This window comes from Thamnophis sirtalis, unplaced genomic scaffold (assembly GCF_051295495.1).
Source record: "Thamnophis sirtalis isolate CommonGarterSnake01/CBP01778 unplaced genomic scaffold, rThaSir2_p1.2 scaffold_10, whole genome shotgun sequence".
Taxonomy (NCBI): Eukaryota; Metazoa; Chordata; class Lepidosauria; order Squamata; family Natricidae; genus Thamnophis; species Thamnophis sirtalis.
In genome coordinates, this window is record NW_028261390.1 from 68,956,241 (window position 1) to 68,971,969 (window position 15,729).

The 15,729-nt window shown below is 43.4% G+C and overlaps 1 protein-coding gene across 2 annotated transcripts in view; it reads left to right on the forward strand.

The window, feature by feature from the left end:
• The first annotated feature begins 1,571 nt into the window (after positions 1-1,571).
• TBC1D1 (TBC1 domain family member 1) overlaps positions 1,572-15,729 on the forward strand; it is a 69,419-nt gene continuing 55,261 nt past the window's right edge. Inside the window, exon 1 of one of the 2 annotated variants that reach the window (XM_087724805.1) lies at positions 1,572-2,045. In XM_087724805.1, coding sequence (XP_087580931.1) covers positions 1,629-2,045 — 417 coding nt within the window. In that variant the 5' untranslated portion in view covers positions 1,572-1,628. Of the gene's footprint in view, positions 2,046-13,563; positions 13,720-15,729 lie in introns of those variants that run through there. The other variant, XM_087724806.1, reaches the window with a different exon arrangement.

Genomic DNA, 15,729 nt, shown 5'->3' on the forward strand with positions numbered 1-15,729 from the left:
GCTCTCTGTACATTAAAAAAGTACATTCATTAAGAATCATAAGATACAACACTTAGTGATAGTCATACGTCACTATAATAGGCAATCAAATCATACTGCAAGTAGAGAGATCTTTCATAATCAATGGACATTTTAATAGCAATTCGTGTCATCCCGAATGGCACTTTGAAAGAGACTTCAGTTGGGTTTTTATTGTGATGTTTTTACCTGGTAGAGGTTAGACACAGATTAACGGAGTTGGAAGGGACCTTGTAGGTCATTTAGTCCAGCCCCTTTCCTGTGTCGAATTTCTTGTTTAAAAAATTATTTTTTAAAAAAAATGATGCATAAAACAATGAATTTACTTTTTAAAAAATGTTTTTTTAAATGTAAATGCATCAAAAAAAATTATGAATTTAAAAAAGGAATATAATATAATAATAATATTAATATAATATAATATAATATAATAATAATATAATATTATAATTTAATATAATATAATACAATACTATACTATACTATACTATACTATACTATACTATACTATACTATACTATACTATACTATACTATTATAATATAATTAATATAATATAAATATAAATATAATAATATAATATAATATAATATAATATAATATAATATAATATAATATAATATAATATAATATAATATAATATAATATAATATAATATAATATAATATAATATAATATAATATAATATAATATAATATAATAAATATAATATAATATAATATAATATAATATAATATAATATAATATAATATAATATAATATAATATAATATAATATAATATAATATAATATAATATAATATAATATAATATAATATAATAATATAATATATAAAGTGCTAGCTGGGCTGATCTGAACTTGCATCATGTTTCTGAACGAAGAGGGCACACACATAAATACACACCCCTGTGCAAAACTTGTGCATGTGTGCGTGATGTCCTCTCTCCTGCCTAGGGATCTGTTGAGAAAAAGATCCCTTTGACATCCAGTAATCTGAAACCTGCACCTGCCGGCATGGGAGAAGGAATTCCAGAAGGACAGTGCGATCCCAGGAATGACTTATTTGGAAACATTGCAGGAGATAAATCCTTTATCCTTCGGCTCTGCTGTCTTTGAAGCCGGCAGAAGTTATAACTACACGGAGTTCTCGGACTTACACCAATTCATTTAGTGACCGTCATTTAATTGAGTTGCGAAAGAGTGGTGCGTTGACCTAGAGGTGGCGCTCTGGAGGCTGTGAATTCGATCCTGGGTAGAGGCAGATATTTCTCTCCCTGGGCACAATGAGAATAGATCTGCTGAACAAAATTCCGCATCGGCGACATGGAAGGCATCTGGCCAGGAAACACTCAGCTCCATTCAGTTGCCCCTAACTCCATCCCGCAAGGGGTTACGGGGTCTTTAAAAGAAGATGATTTGATTTAGTTAAGAATTTAGTGACGACACTGAAAACTGCTGATCTTTCTGATCGACAGGATCAGCGTCTTAACCACTGCGCCACCCCATGATTACATCAGCTAATAATATATATTTTTTCTTTCCGTTTTAGAATTACAAGCCCGGCCAACCAATTGGGCTGAGGTACCCCCTTTCCCGTACTTTTTTAAAACATGGAACCTTTGTCGTTCAGCGTGAAAAACCCGGAGGCCTCTAATGACGGTTCGGTGGATTTCCGCCTTCAGCTGATCGGTTCCTTGCCGGTTCATTCTTTAACCACAATGCCCATGCTTCCTTGGATCGTAGCCCAGATCCGACAGCTCAGCATTCAGCCGTTGAAGGAAGACCCCGATGGTAGCCGAATTCGGATCTACGTCTCACCGGCCAGGATACGGTGTGAAGGAGACGCGGGGGAAAACCAGCATTGGGATCCTTTGATTTGTTCCAGCCACTTTGAGTGTCGGCCTCAAGATGTCCACAAGCTGATTCACAACAGCCAGGATCCCAGTTACTTCGCCTGCCTGATCAGAGACGGGCCCCCCCATCAGCCAAGTATCTGCTACGTTTTCAAAGCCGAAGATCAAACCAAGGTAAATGAATATTTGGGGGTTGGAGTAAAGCTAGGGGAGATGAGCAATCTCCTAGCACCGTGATGGCGAACCTATGGCACACGTGCCACAGGTGGCACGCGGAGCCATTTGTTAGGGTATGCAAGGCATTGCCCTGTCAGCTCCAGAAAGGATCCGCACGCTGGCCAGCTGACTTTAGCCTCCATTTTTGGCCGTTTTTCACCCTCCGGAGGCTTCCCTGAATAAATAAATAAATATATATATATATATATATATATATATATATATATATATATATATATATATATATATATATATATATATATATATATATATATATATATATATATATATATATATATATATATATATATATATATATATATACACACATACATACATATACATATACATATACATATACATATACATATACATACATACATACATACATACATACATACACACACACACACACACACACACACATATACATATATATGTTGTATTTGTACTGATAAATAAGAGCTAAATAGCTTGAAATAGATCTATACTAGTGCCCCTTTATTTATTTATCAGCACAAATGCAATACACATGTAACAAAGGCAACGTAAAAAAATGGCTTTCTACCTGGATGGCTCCTAGGGTGAGCCGAAAGACAGAAAAGGGAAGAAGTATGCTCTCTCCCATATTTGGGCATAACAGGGGTTGTGACACAATACATACATACATATGTACGTACATCAATGTGTGAAAAGTGTGGCACCTGGGTGATAATACATTCTAATGCAAATAATAGTGGTGGGTTTCAAAAATTGTTCGAACCTACACTGTAGGTGTGGCCGTCTTTGTGGGAGTGGCTTGCCACCCATGTGACCGGATGGGAGTGGCTTGCCGCCCACGTGACCGGATATGAAGATGCCGACGACACTTCTCGGAACCACCTTAAATTACCTCACACACAGCACTGGCATGCATAAGAATAGGATGTAAACTTGTTTTTCAAAAGGCATCTTTGGTTTGCGTTAAGACAACTTCAACACACGCAATGTTCTGATTGCACCACAAATGCAGTAGTCATCCTTACCTTTCACAGAGGCACTGAGTTTTATAAATATGAGCATGATAGTGTAGAATAATCATATCCAAGGACCAGTGGTGGGTTTCAAAAATTTTTGGGACCTCTTCTGTAGGTGTGGCCTGCTTTCCGGGTCCACTGGTGGAACCTCTTCTAACCGGTTCGGTAGATTTGACGAACCGGTTCTACTGAATAGGTGCGAACTGGTAGGAACCCACCTCTGCATCCCTTGTATAGTATTTTCCATTTTTTTCCCGCCATCTTCTTAAATCCATTCTCCATGATGTCCTTTGTGTTTTGAAAGATGAACGCCTTGCATTGGCTTTTTTGGCTGCCACCACACACGGTTGGCTCATATTTAAGTGGTTGTCCACTAAGACTCCAAAATCCCTCTCACAGTCACTGCTATTAAGCCAGGTTTCACCCAGTCTGTGTGTGTGCTTTTGGTTTTTCTTACCTAAGTAAAAGACTTTACTTTTCTTTACGCTGAATTTCATTTTGTTAGATAGGGCCCAGTGTTCAAATCTGTCAAGATCCATCTGCATCTTGAGCCTATCATCTATTGGCTATTCCTGCCAGCTTAGTATCAGATGATGATCTGAACCAAAAGGCTTGCTGAAGTGATAAATGACCATAAGCAAGGCTTGAATATTAGAAAATAGAATAATAGAGTTGGAAGCAGGGGTGAAATTCAACAGGTTCTGACAGGTTCTGGAGAACCGGTAGCGGAAATTTTGAGTAGTTCGGAGAACCGGCAAATACCACCTCTGGCTGGCCCCAGAGTGGGGTGAGAATGGAGATTTTGCAGTATCCTTCCCCTGGAGTGGGGAGGGAATGGAGGTTTTGCAGTATCCTTCCCCTGGAGTGAGGAGGGAATGGAGATTTTGCAGTATCCTTCCCCTGGAGTGGGGAGGGAATGGAGGTTTTGCAATATCTTTCCCCTGGAGTGGGGAGGGAATAGAAAGTTTACAGTATCCTTCCCCTGGAGTGGGGAGGAAATGGAGGTTTTGCAATATCCTTCCCCTGGAGTGAGGAGGGAATGGAGATTTTGCAGTATCCTTCCCCTGGAGTGGGGAGGGAATGGAGGTTTTGCAATATCCTTCCCCTGGAGTGGGGAGGGAATGGAGATTTTGCAGTATCCTTCCCCTGGAGTGGGGAGGAAATGGAGATTTTGCAATATCCTTCCCCTGGAGTGGGGAGGGAATGGGGATTTTACAGTATCCTTCCCCTGGAGTGGGGAGAGAATGGAGATTTTACAGTATCCTTCCCCTGGAGTGGGGAGGAAATGGAGATTTTGCAATATCCTTCCCCTGGAGTGGGGAGAGAATGGAGATTTTACAGTATCCTTCCCCTGGAGTGGGGAGGGAATGGGGATTTTGCTGAACAGCCATTTACCTGGAAGGATACAGGGTCGCCTGCATGAGCAGGGGGTTGGACTAGAAGACCTCCAAGGTCCCTTCCAACTCTGTTGTTCTATGCTCTGTCTGAACTGATCTGTTTTGCCGCTTTCTACACAGAAGCGGCAATACGCACAACTTTTCCCGCTGTCCTTCTCCTTACCGTTCTCTCACACGCTCAAATAGAGTTGCGGAGTTATATTTAACCTTTTGAAGGATTTTAGATCCAGGAAAAACATCCACCCATGAGGATTTCTGCAGACTGACAGCTCGAAGGCTTCAAAAACTACACCTAATCCCCCAGGACCGTGACCTAAAATACGATCCGTGCTTCTCCGGCGTCCTATTAATAGAGAAAGAGATTCCTTTTAAAACAAACAACACACAACACAGTGTATGTGCTGTGTCGTGTCTCTCTGGAGCCCGCTGAGCAAGGTTTCACTCTCTTTAGGAGAGGCATGTGGGGAAAAAAAAGAAAATAACTTGAATTCAGAACCATAAGATGGACCATCTCGAATGAATTGTCACATGTTGGTCCCTGGCCAACACGTGTGTTCACTTCCACAATCAGAGTCTCTTCTTTGAGAGATAAATTTGTGGAAGTGGGTTGAACACACATCTCTTACGATGCTTTAAATACCGCAACGATAGGATGCTTCATATTTCATATACTTTAGCAATCCAGGAGCATCTTTAAGAACAAGGAGCAGCTCGGCAATTCTCTTCCTTTCCACCAAGTTTTATCTTGTCAACTTCCTGCCACCGACATTCTTGTATTCCTTCTACTGTAGTAATTTCTCCTTGCAGCCACAGGGTGGAGCTCTGTCATAGAGAAGAATTGAGCTGTCCACCTTGCTTAGTACGGTATGTTGGGTGCACAGATAAAACATAGAATCGTAAGGCTGGAAGGGAGATCCTCTAGTCCAGGGGTCGGCAAAGTGCAGCTCTGGAGCCGCATGTGGCTCTTTCATCCTTCTGCTGTGGCTCCTTGTCACCGGTCAGCTCTACAATTGATAGGTTAGGACAGGTAGAGGAAAAAGGACGCCGCGCTAGGAGGAGACTCTATGGTGAGGGAACCAGATTTCCAGTTGGTAGAGGAAAAAGGATGCTGTGCTAGGAGGAGACTCTATAGTGGGGGAACCAGATTTCCAGTTGGTAGACGAAAAAGGACGCCATGCTAGGAGGAGACTCTATAGTGGGGGAACCGGATTTCCAGTTGGTAGAGGAAAAAGGATGCCGTGCTAGGAGGAGACTCTATAGTGGGGGAACCGGATTTCCAGTTGGTAGAGGAAAAAGGACGCCGTGCTAGGAGGAGACTCTATAGTGGGGAAACCGGATTTCCAGTTGGTAGAGGAAAAAGGACGCCGCGCTAGGAGGAGACTCTATGATGGGGGAACCGGATTTCCGGTCGGCTCCAGGATTGAAGGGGGGGGGCTTCCGGTTAGGACCTTTGTGGCTCTTTGAGCGTATGACTTCAGCTCCCAGAATTCCTCAGCCAGAAGCCCACAAGTGAGAGAGATCTTGGAGTTTTAGTGGACAACCACTCTGCTCAAATTCACGTTTATAGAGTCGATGGCACTATCTAATCCGTTTTTGGTCACCACGATGTAGAAAAGATGTGGAGACTCTAGAAAGAGTGCAGGGAAGAGAAACAAGGAGGATTAGGGGACTGGAGGCTAAAACATACAAAGAACAATTGCAGGAACTGAGTATATCTAGTTTAATGAAAAGAAGGACTAGGGGAGACATGATAGCAGTCTTCCAATATCTCAGGATCTGCCACAAAGAAGAGGGAGTCAAGCTATTCTCCTAGGCACCTGAGGGCAGAATAAGAAGCAATGGGTGGAAACTAATCAAGGAGAGAAGCAACTTAGAACTAAGGAGAAATTTCCTGATCGTGGGAACAATTAATCAGTGGAACAACTTGCCTCCAGAAGTTGTAAATGCTCCAACACAAGGTTTTTAAAGAAGCGATTGGACAATCATTTGACTGGGATGGTGTAGGGTTTCCTGCCGAGCAGGGGGTTGGACTAGAAGACCTCCAAGGTCCCTTCCAACTCTGTGATTCTATCTCCTCCTCTGCTGGTCCTCTTCTCCTTTGACCTTCCATCTTTCCCAACTTCAGGGTCTTCTCCAAGAGGTCCTTTCTTCTCGTTCGGTGGCCAAAGTCCTTGAGCTTCAGCTTCGGTATCTGTCTTTCCCAAGAACACTGGAGGATGTGATTTGATTCCCTTTTTGTAATTTCTACCGTGGATGAAAATTGGTATTTTCAAGTCAACGCTTGCTTGTATGTTAATTTGAAAATGTTCATAGGTCTGTTTGCACCGACTGGTATCTTAGTCAAACTTTATTGAGATGTACATCAAGACATTCCCTTGTTAGGCATCCGGTTTTCATTGTATACTTTTCAACTGGTTCTCCCACCACCACCTTTCATTTTAAAACATTTGGCTTTCAATACACGTCCAGAAAGGATGTGGTTGGCTCAGTGGCTAAGACACTGACCTTGTCAATCAGAAAGGCTGGCAGTTTGGCGGTTCGAATCCCCAGCGCCACATAACGGAGTGAGCTCCCGTGACTTGTCCCAGCTTCTGCCAGCCTAGAAGTTCGAAAGCACGTTAAAAAAATGCAGGTAGAAAAATAGGAAACCACCTTTGGTGGGAAGGTCACAGCGTTCCATGTACCTTTGGCGTTGAGTCATGCCAGCCACATGACCACGGAGACGTCTTCGGACAGCGGTGGCTCTTCGGCTTAGAAACGGAGATGAGCACCGCCCCCTAGAGTTGGGAACGAGTAGCACATATGCGTGAGGGGAACCTTTACCTTTACATGTACAGAATTGGACTTTGAAAAGAACCCAGCTTTGATAGCCATGGGTGAACCAAGCAGTGGGAAATGGGTTGGGTGTGGGATCGCAATTAAAAATGCAGTGGCGGTCTCCCATAGCTCTATTCATCATTTTTAAAATTCTCTGCTGATGTGATTGGCTTTCGCCTGTCTTCTGCCAACATAAACAGGGCCGGTGCTCGCAAAGGTTTCCAGTTGCAATCTACGTCTGAAGCATTTCTTTCAGTTTGGCCAGGAATCAGAAGTTGTTTTCATTGGCTTTTATAAAAATAGCTGCAGGCATGTGGGACACTCTGTCAGTGGTGCATATTTAAAAATATTGGTTATAGCTTTGGAGTTAATGCATAGCGATTGTCATACAGTTGCAAGGCTTTGTAAATGTCGGGACCGAGAACATTTGCAAATGTTCTGACCCAAAAGCATGAAGCAAACTCCTAGTCCCTTTTATTAATTTACTGTGAATTCTGCTCCTTCGCCTCCAGCAAAGTCTTCCAAAGGAGGATTTACAGTCACAGACCTTATCTGGCTTGGAGAGCTGCCAGGCTGATATCTGCAAAACTTGGCAAGGAGTCTCGGAGAGTCAGGAACCAATTAAGCGAACTAATTGTCTCCTGCAAACTCCACTCCCCTTTTGCTCCTCTTTATTTCCTCTGGGAGGGGCCGTTCATCATCCACCAACAAGATGAAGATCACCTGAAGTGTTAATACCTAGTCTAGTGAAGAGAAGGACCAGGGGAGACAGGATAACAATCTTCCAACATTTGAGGGACTGCCACAGAGAAAGAGTGGGGCCAAGCTTATTTCCCAAAGCACCCGAAGGCCAGACAAGGAAGAATGGATGGAAACTGACCAAGGAGAGATTCAATCTAGAAATAAGGAGAAATTTTATGACGGTGAGAACAATCAACCCATGGAACGGAAGTTGCCTTCGGAAGTTGCGGGAGCTTCATCCCGGGAAGATTTCCAGAAGACACTGGACTGCCCTCTGTCAGAAATGGTGCTTGGGCAGGGGGTTGGACTAGATGACCTACAAGATCCCTTCCAACTCTGTTATTATTCTGTTATTCAGAGGTTGTGGGAGCTCCATCCCTGGAAGCTTTCAAGAAGAGACTGGACTGCCCTCTGTCAGAAATGGTATAGGCAGGGTCTCCTGCTTGGGCAGGGGGTTGGATTAGATCAGTGTTTTTCAACTTTTTTTGTGCAAAGGCACACTTTTTTCATGAAAAAAATCACGAGGCACACCACCATTAGAAAATGTTAAAAAAATTTAACTCTGTGCCTATATTGACTATATATAAAGTGTTTTTCCCACGGCACACCTTACACTATGTCACGGCACACTAGTGTGCCGCGGCACAGTGGTTGAAAAACACTGGATTAGATGACCTACAAGGCCCCTTCCAGCTGTGTTATTCTATTCTCTTATTCTATTAAGTCTTAAAGCTGGTAAGTTTGGAGAGCCCTGGTCCAAGCCAAAACACAACTAATCACATTATATCTGATATGGTGGTAACGTTGGCTTCCATGGCTGGCTATAGTTAGCTTATGTGGCCAACTCTACAACTGAACCATTAAACCACAAAGCTGCTGGGAAAAACCTACAGGTAGTTATTGTGATTTGATTGTTGTTATTCAGCCACTCAGTTGTATCTGGCTCTTCGTGGAGTCTGCTCAAATTCACGTTTATAGAGTCGATGGCACTGTCTAATCCAGTTTTGGTCACCACAATGTAGAAAAGATGTGGAGACTCTGGAAAGAGTGCAGAGAAGAGCAACAAAGAGGATTAGGGGACTGGAGACTAAAACATACGAAGAACGGTTGCAGGAATTGAGTATGTCTAGTTTAATGAAAAGAAGGACTAGGGGAGACATGATAGCAGTCTTCCAATATCTCAGGGGTTGCCCCAAAGAAGAGGGAGTCAAGCTATTCTCCAAGGCACCTGAGGGCAGAACAAGAAGCAATGGGTATTTATTTATTTATTTATTAGATTTATATACCGCTTCATAGGGCTATCAGCCCTCTCTAAGCGGTTTACAAATTTTTTAGCAAATTGAGTCAGCAACTTGCCCCCACAGTCCGGCTCCTCATTTCACCCACCTCGGAAGGATGGAAGGCTGAGTCGACCTTGAGCCGGTGAGATTTGAACCGCTGAACTGCAGATCACAGTCAGCTAAAGTGGCCTGCAGTACTGCACCCTAACCACTGCGCCACCTTGGCTCTAGAGTAGAAACTAATCAAGGAGAAAAGCTGTTAATCTATATCTGTGTATTCCTCACCAATTTAATCAGCCTTCATCATCAACAATCAAATGAATTCTGATTTCAGTGCTTTCTGTAGCTTTCCGGCTGATCACCCTGTTCCTATTGCTTTATATACTGTAAAGTTGTGATCCCACCTATTAAACTTATTACTTTTCCTTCCTTTATAGATATTGGACTAGATTTTTTGCTTCTGAATAACTTATTCCATGACATCATGCATTCTAAAATTAATCTGCATTGGATTTTTTAAATATATTTTTTGCTGACCGAAGCGTAACAGAGTCGAGAGCATAATGCTATTTCCATTTCTTAAGGAAATTAAACTGAGTTGATTGATGGACTCATGAAACATGAGTGGGGTTTAGTTATGAAACAGGACACATGAGCTTTCTGCTTTGGGGGGGTTGTTAAACTTTAGGTTACTCTGTACAGATATTGTCTATGGCTTTCCAGTTTTAAACATAAGAGGGAAATATATTTGTTTGACAGAATAACAGAGCTGGAAGGGACCTTGGAGGTCTTCTAGTCTAACCCCCTGCTCAGGCAGGAAACCCTATACCATTTCAGACAAATGGTTGTCCAACTTCTTCTTAAAAACTTCCACTGTTGGGGCATTCACAACTTCTGGAGGCAAGTTGCTCCACTGATTAATTGTTCTCACTGCAGGAAATATCTGTCCTTACCACTTTCTATAGAGAGCATCCTATCATATAGCAATTCAGTCTGGATTGGAAGCCTTACTGCCATAGACAGGAAGGTGGTGCAGAGAGTGGTGAGGACAGCGGAAAAAGGTTATTGGCAGTTCCCTCCCTTGACTCCAGGACATGGCATAGAAGTGATGCTTGAGCAAGGTCTGCAGGATTGTCTTGGATGCTATACATCAGGGGTGTCAAACTCAAGGCCCGCGGGCCACATCCAGCCTGCGATGTGGTCAAATCCAACCCGTGATGTCAAATCCAGCCCATCCTGGAAACGGTAAGAGCAGAGGTGGGATCAGGCGGCTGCTACTGCCAGTTTGCTCAGGGATGCACGGACGCTTGACGTGCGATGCGTGCACATGCACAGTACTAAAAATACTTCTGCACATGCGCAGAAGTGTTGGAGCATTCACAACTTCTAGAGGCAAGTTGTCCCGCTGGTTAATTGTTGAAAAAGCACAACCATGACTGGGATGACTGAGAATCTCCATAGACACTAATGAGACAGAGTCGCGGTGGCGCAGTGGTTAGAGTGCAGTACTGCAGGCTACTTCTGCTGACTGCTGGCTGCCTGCAATTTGGCAGTTCAAATCTCACCAGGCTCAAGGTTGACTCAGCCTTCCATCCTTCCGAGGTGGGTAAAATGAGGAGCCAGATTGTTGGGGGCAAGAGGCTGACTGTGTAAACTGCTTAGAGAGGGCTGGAAAGGACCGTGAAGCAGTATATAAGTCTAAGTGCTATTGCTGTTATGCTGTTATGTTCTTTTCTTTCTACTGTAGCGAACAATACACGATAAAGTTTACAAAATAAGCCACCTCGCCTTTCCTTTTTCCTTTCTTTTTCTCTGCAGCTTTGCTTTCTGATAAACGTCCACCTGTGTTGATTCAAAAAGCTGCCAAACAGAGGAAGAATGGGAGGGAATGTAAGAGTAGGAAAGAGGGGAGGAATGGGAAGAAGAGGGGAAGGGTAAAGGGGAGGAAGGGGAAGGAGAGAAGGGAAAGGAGAGGAGGAAGGAAGGAAGGAGAGAAAAAATAGAAGAAAGGGGGTAGGAAGGAGGGAGGGAAGGAAGGAGGGAAGGAAGGAGAGAAGGAGAGAAGAAAGGAGGGAAGGAAGGAGAGAAGGAGAGAAGAAAGGAGGGAAGGAAGGAGGGAATGTAGGAGAGAAGGAAGGGGGGAAGGAAGGAGGAAAGGAAGGAGAGAAGGAGAGAAGAAAGGGAAGGAAGGAAGGAGAGAAGGAGGGAAGGGGGAAGGAGGGAAGGAAGGAGGGAAGGAAGGAGAGTAGGAGAGAAGAAACGAGGGAAGGAAAGAGGGAGGGAGGGAAGAAGAAGTAGGACCGTTGTAAGATAAGATGGATCTATGGGATGGTAAGAAAGCAATCTTCAAGTATATTGTCAATTGTAGGGGGAAAATTGTTACAAATACATATTATTAATAACAGTTATGAGATCATATAATTGTGAATCTATATATGAAATTGATAAAAAAAAAAATTTTTAAAGCTGCCAAAATCCGTAGCATGATACCTGGTCTGCGCACCGATGCTCACCTCAAAGTGGGCTTAATGAACAGTTTAAGCAGTATGCGGTTCAGCCAGCACATGTTGTGGCCCGCCAGCGGCTAGCAAAGCTGGCACCAGAGGCGTACAGTGAGGAGGCTGTGGAGGGGCATGGGCCAGTCCTGGAGGCCGGGGAAGGCTCGGACGAGGGCTCTCCGTCAGAGGCAGAGAGCGGGCCGAGGCCGTCTAGCAGTGATCAGGTGCCTTCAGAGCTAGACAGCAGTGAGGCAGAGGAACAGCTGGAGCCTGTTCCCAGTGTGCGCATGCGCAGAACTGCCAGAAGAAAAGAACAACTCAGAAATCAGGGTAGACTTGGGAGTAAAGCCACAGGTGGACGGTGATTGGCCCCCTCCCATAGGACATAAAAGAGGAGCGAAAGGGGAGGGGGCTTTTGCAGGAAACAATTCAATTGCAGATTGATAAGAGCTCAAACGGCAAGGATCACACATTGGGACATTTGCCAGATATTTTACAGACCCTAATATGTTACAAACACAAGGCGTTTTTGTTAGATATTCCCCTCCGCTGACAGACCGCAAGAGGTTTCCACTAAGGTCCCCTGCTCCGGCGGGAACAGAGGTTGAATCTCATTGGCTAAGAGGTCTGACAGATCCCTTTAAAAGGGGATGCTGCCCAACCCTTCCTCAGCCGGATGTTGTTACTGAACCCTTTGTCTGCCTCCTTTACCCGATTTAACAATAGCAATAGCAATAGCAGTTAGACTTATATGCCGCTTCATAGGGCTTTCAGCCCTCTCTAAGCGGTTTACAGAGTCAGCATATCGCCCCCACAGTCCGGGTCCTCATTTCATCCACCTCGGAAGGATGGAAGGCTGAGTCAACCTTGAGCCGGTGAGATTAGAACCGCTGAACTGCAGATAACAGTCAGCTGAAGTGGCCTGCACCGAGGTGGCGCAGTGGTTAAATGCAGCACTGCAGTTCAGCAGTTTGGCTGTTCAAATCCCACCAGGCTCAAGGTTGACTCAGCCTTCCATCCTTCCGAGGTGGGTAAAATGAGGACCCAGATTGTTGTTGGGGGCAATATGCTGACTCTGTAAACCGCTTAGAGAGGGCTGAAAGCCCTATGAAGCGGTATATAAGCCTAACTATTGCTATTGCTAACCACTGCGCCACCTCGGCTCTTAATATAGGTGCGTTACAGAAAACAGACCTTTCTACTAAAACCAACAAGTTTGTATCCTTATTGCTATTCCCCTTCATTTTGAAGGCTGAGATATATTTCCTGCGCAAACTCCCAGCCGCCCCACGCTGCCCTTCCTGTTAAAAGCAGGGCTCGTGAATGCTGCCTTTCATCCCAGCAACACTTTTAAAAGTTGCCAGTCTATCTTGGTTATTTTATTTTATTTCTCCTCCCCACCCCTCCCTTGGCCTTGGCTTGTCCCTGCCTGTTCCTTCAACACCAGCTGCTGCATTTCACAATTTCCTGACTGGTCCACAGGGCAGCCTTTGTTGGTGCTTCCTCCTTCTCCTCTTCCTCCTCTTCCTCCTCCCCCTCCTCTTTGAGAAGGAGAAGGGGGCGGGCTTGTCTTTTTGAAAGAGCCAACGGGAGGTTGTCTTCCACCCTTCGTCCCCACCCACTCCCGTCTTCTCTCTGCATTCAGGGAGAGCGGCTGGGCTAATGACCTCAGAGTTGGTTTTGAAGGAGGAAGCTAACCTATTCTTCCTTCGCAAACTCCCCAATGCTTCCTTGTCTCTCTGGAAAGGGATTGATGCTCCAGACGGATGTGGGAGAGCGAAGTCTGAGCAAGAAGTGGAGAGGACACTTGGCGTTGGATCTGGCCAGCCTTGGTTGGCTATCCTCTTCTTAGGATGTCACCCCTCTTTAACTGGGTAGCCAAGGTAGGATCCTTTCTCCCTCGCTCTGCTCTTCTTTGTCTCCAGAACAGGGGAAGGTTTGATGGTTGGAAAGTGCTGAGGGGGAGAGGAGAAATTCCTATAGCTGGAGGACCATAAATACCACAACTCCGGAGATTAGCAAATCCATGACACATCACGGGTCTGCTTTGAAGTTGCGGAGTTATAGCCCCTGGGTGCAACGGAGGAAATCGACGTGGTGATATATATAAAAACATTGTTTTGGATTTGAAGCCGGCCGTTCCTGTTTGTTTTGCTAAAGTAGCTTTTCGTTGTTTGGAAAGGTGGAAACGCTGGGTGGTGAAATAATTGAGGGGACAGAAAGGTGCCCCAGGAAAGCTGTATGTTTTAAGTCAGCGCTTAGAAGATTTTAGTGTCTTTTTCATTCATTCTGTTTTAAGTCAGCCACTGGATAGTACGAACGATGGGGTAAATTTGCACGCAGGGCTGTTTTACCCGCTCTCCAAAAGTTCATACATTTCAACCCAATTTTGAGTTTCCGCTAATAAAGCGGAAAGTTTCAAGTTAATAAACTTGAATTTTTACATCACGGAATTAAAATATTTTTTCCCCTCTCCCGATGTCCGTTCAGTGACAATTACAACTGAAAAGTTGAGCCAGAAGTTCAAGCTATATATATATGATGAGAGCTAAATAGCTTGAAATAGATCTATACTAGTCTCCCTTTATTTATTTATCAGCACAAATAAAAAAACACAAATATAACAAAAGGCAACAGTAAAAATATTGGGTTTCTGTCGTGATGGACTCTTGTGACGAGCCGAAGGACAGATGATGGAAGCAGTTAGCTTCCTCCCATAATTGGGGCTTACCAGGGGTTGTAAAAATCTAATAGATACCTTTCACCCTGGCTTCACTGATAACGGATAAGAGCCTGTGGCCTAATGGCTAAGATCTCTGCCTAGTATGCCTAGTGTGCAATATAGCCCAGGTTCAAATCCCAGTAAGGGTATGGCTAGCTGATGAGAGCTAAATAGCTTGAAATAGATCTATACTAGTCTCCCTTTATTTATTTATCAGCACAAATAAAACACACACACACACACACACACACACACACACACACACACACACATATATATATATATATATATATATATATATATAATTTTACGATTGTCTCTTTTGTTTTTAGCGTATACATTTTCCACACTTGGAACTGAACCCTGAAAGACATTTCTTCCAATGATTCCGTTAAATATGATTCCGTTAAATAAGTGATGCTACTAAAACAATATTTGCATTGCTATTGTCTATGTCTTGAGGTTACCACTGAGTCTTAGTACAAAGGGTGGGTCCTGTACTTCCAATTAGCTGTCCATCGTTCCTCCTTTTTCCTTTCATTTTGTTCCTCGAATTTCAGAAGGAAAAGCTATACGTTCTCTAGCATCACACTGGAGCTTTCTTTAAATTTTCTCCTTCCCGATGCTTATCCCATTCAAAATTTTGAGAAGATTCTTAAGATACAACATGGCTAAAATAAGTCTCTTATTGCTGACAAATAATGAAGTGTTATGTCCAGGATATAATTTCCTCTTGATAGTTCAACAAATTCAAACTTTTTAGATACCGTATTTTTCGGAGTATAAGACGCTCCGAAGTATAAGACACACCTACATAGCTTTTAGGGAGGAAAACAATCTGTCTCTGCCTTCCAGCAATTTGCCTCCTTGCAGCAAACAGCAAACAGCACAGACCCTGTTTGTAGTGTTACATTTCAGAGTATCCTTGTACAGATACTGTTAAAATTGATGTGGCTTTCTGGACTTATAGTTATTCTCTGCTATTTAAAAGAAGAAACAATAGCACTGGACCTCTTCAGATCAAGCATTTATTTAAAAAAAAAGCTTCTTCGTTTTGTTGTGTAGAACAATAATAAAGCAGTCTTTAAAAAAATAAGTCTAATCATTTGAACATTCTGTAGGCATTTATAATTGACTTTCCTCCTTGCAGCAAACAGCAAACAGCCTATTT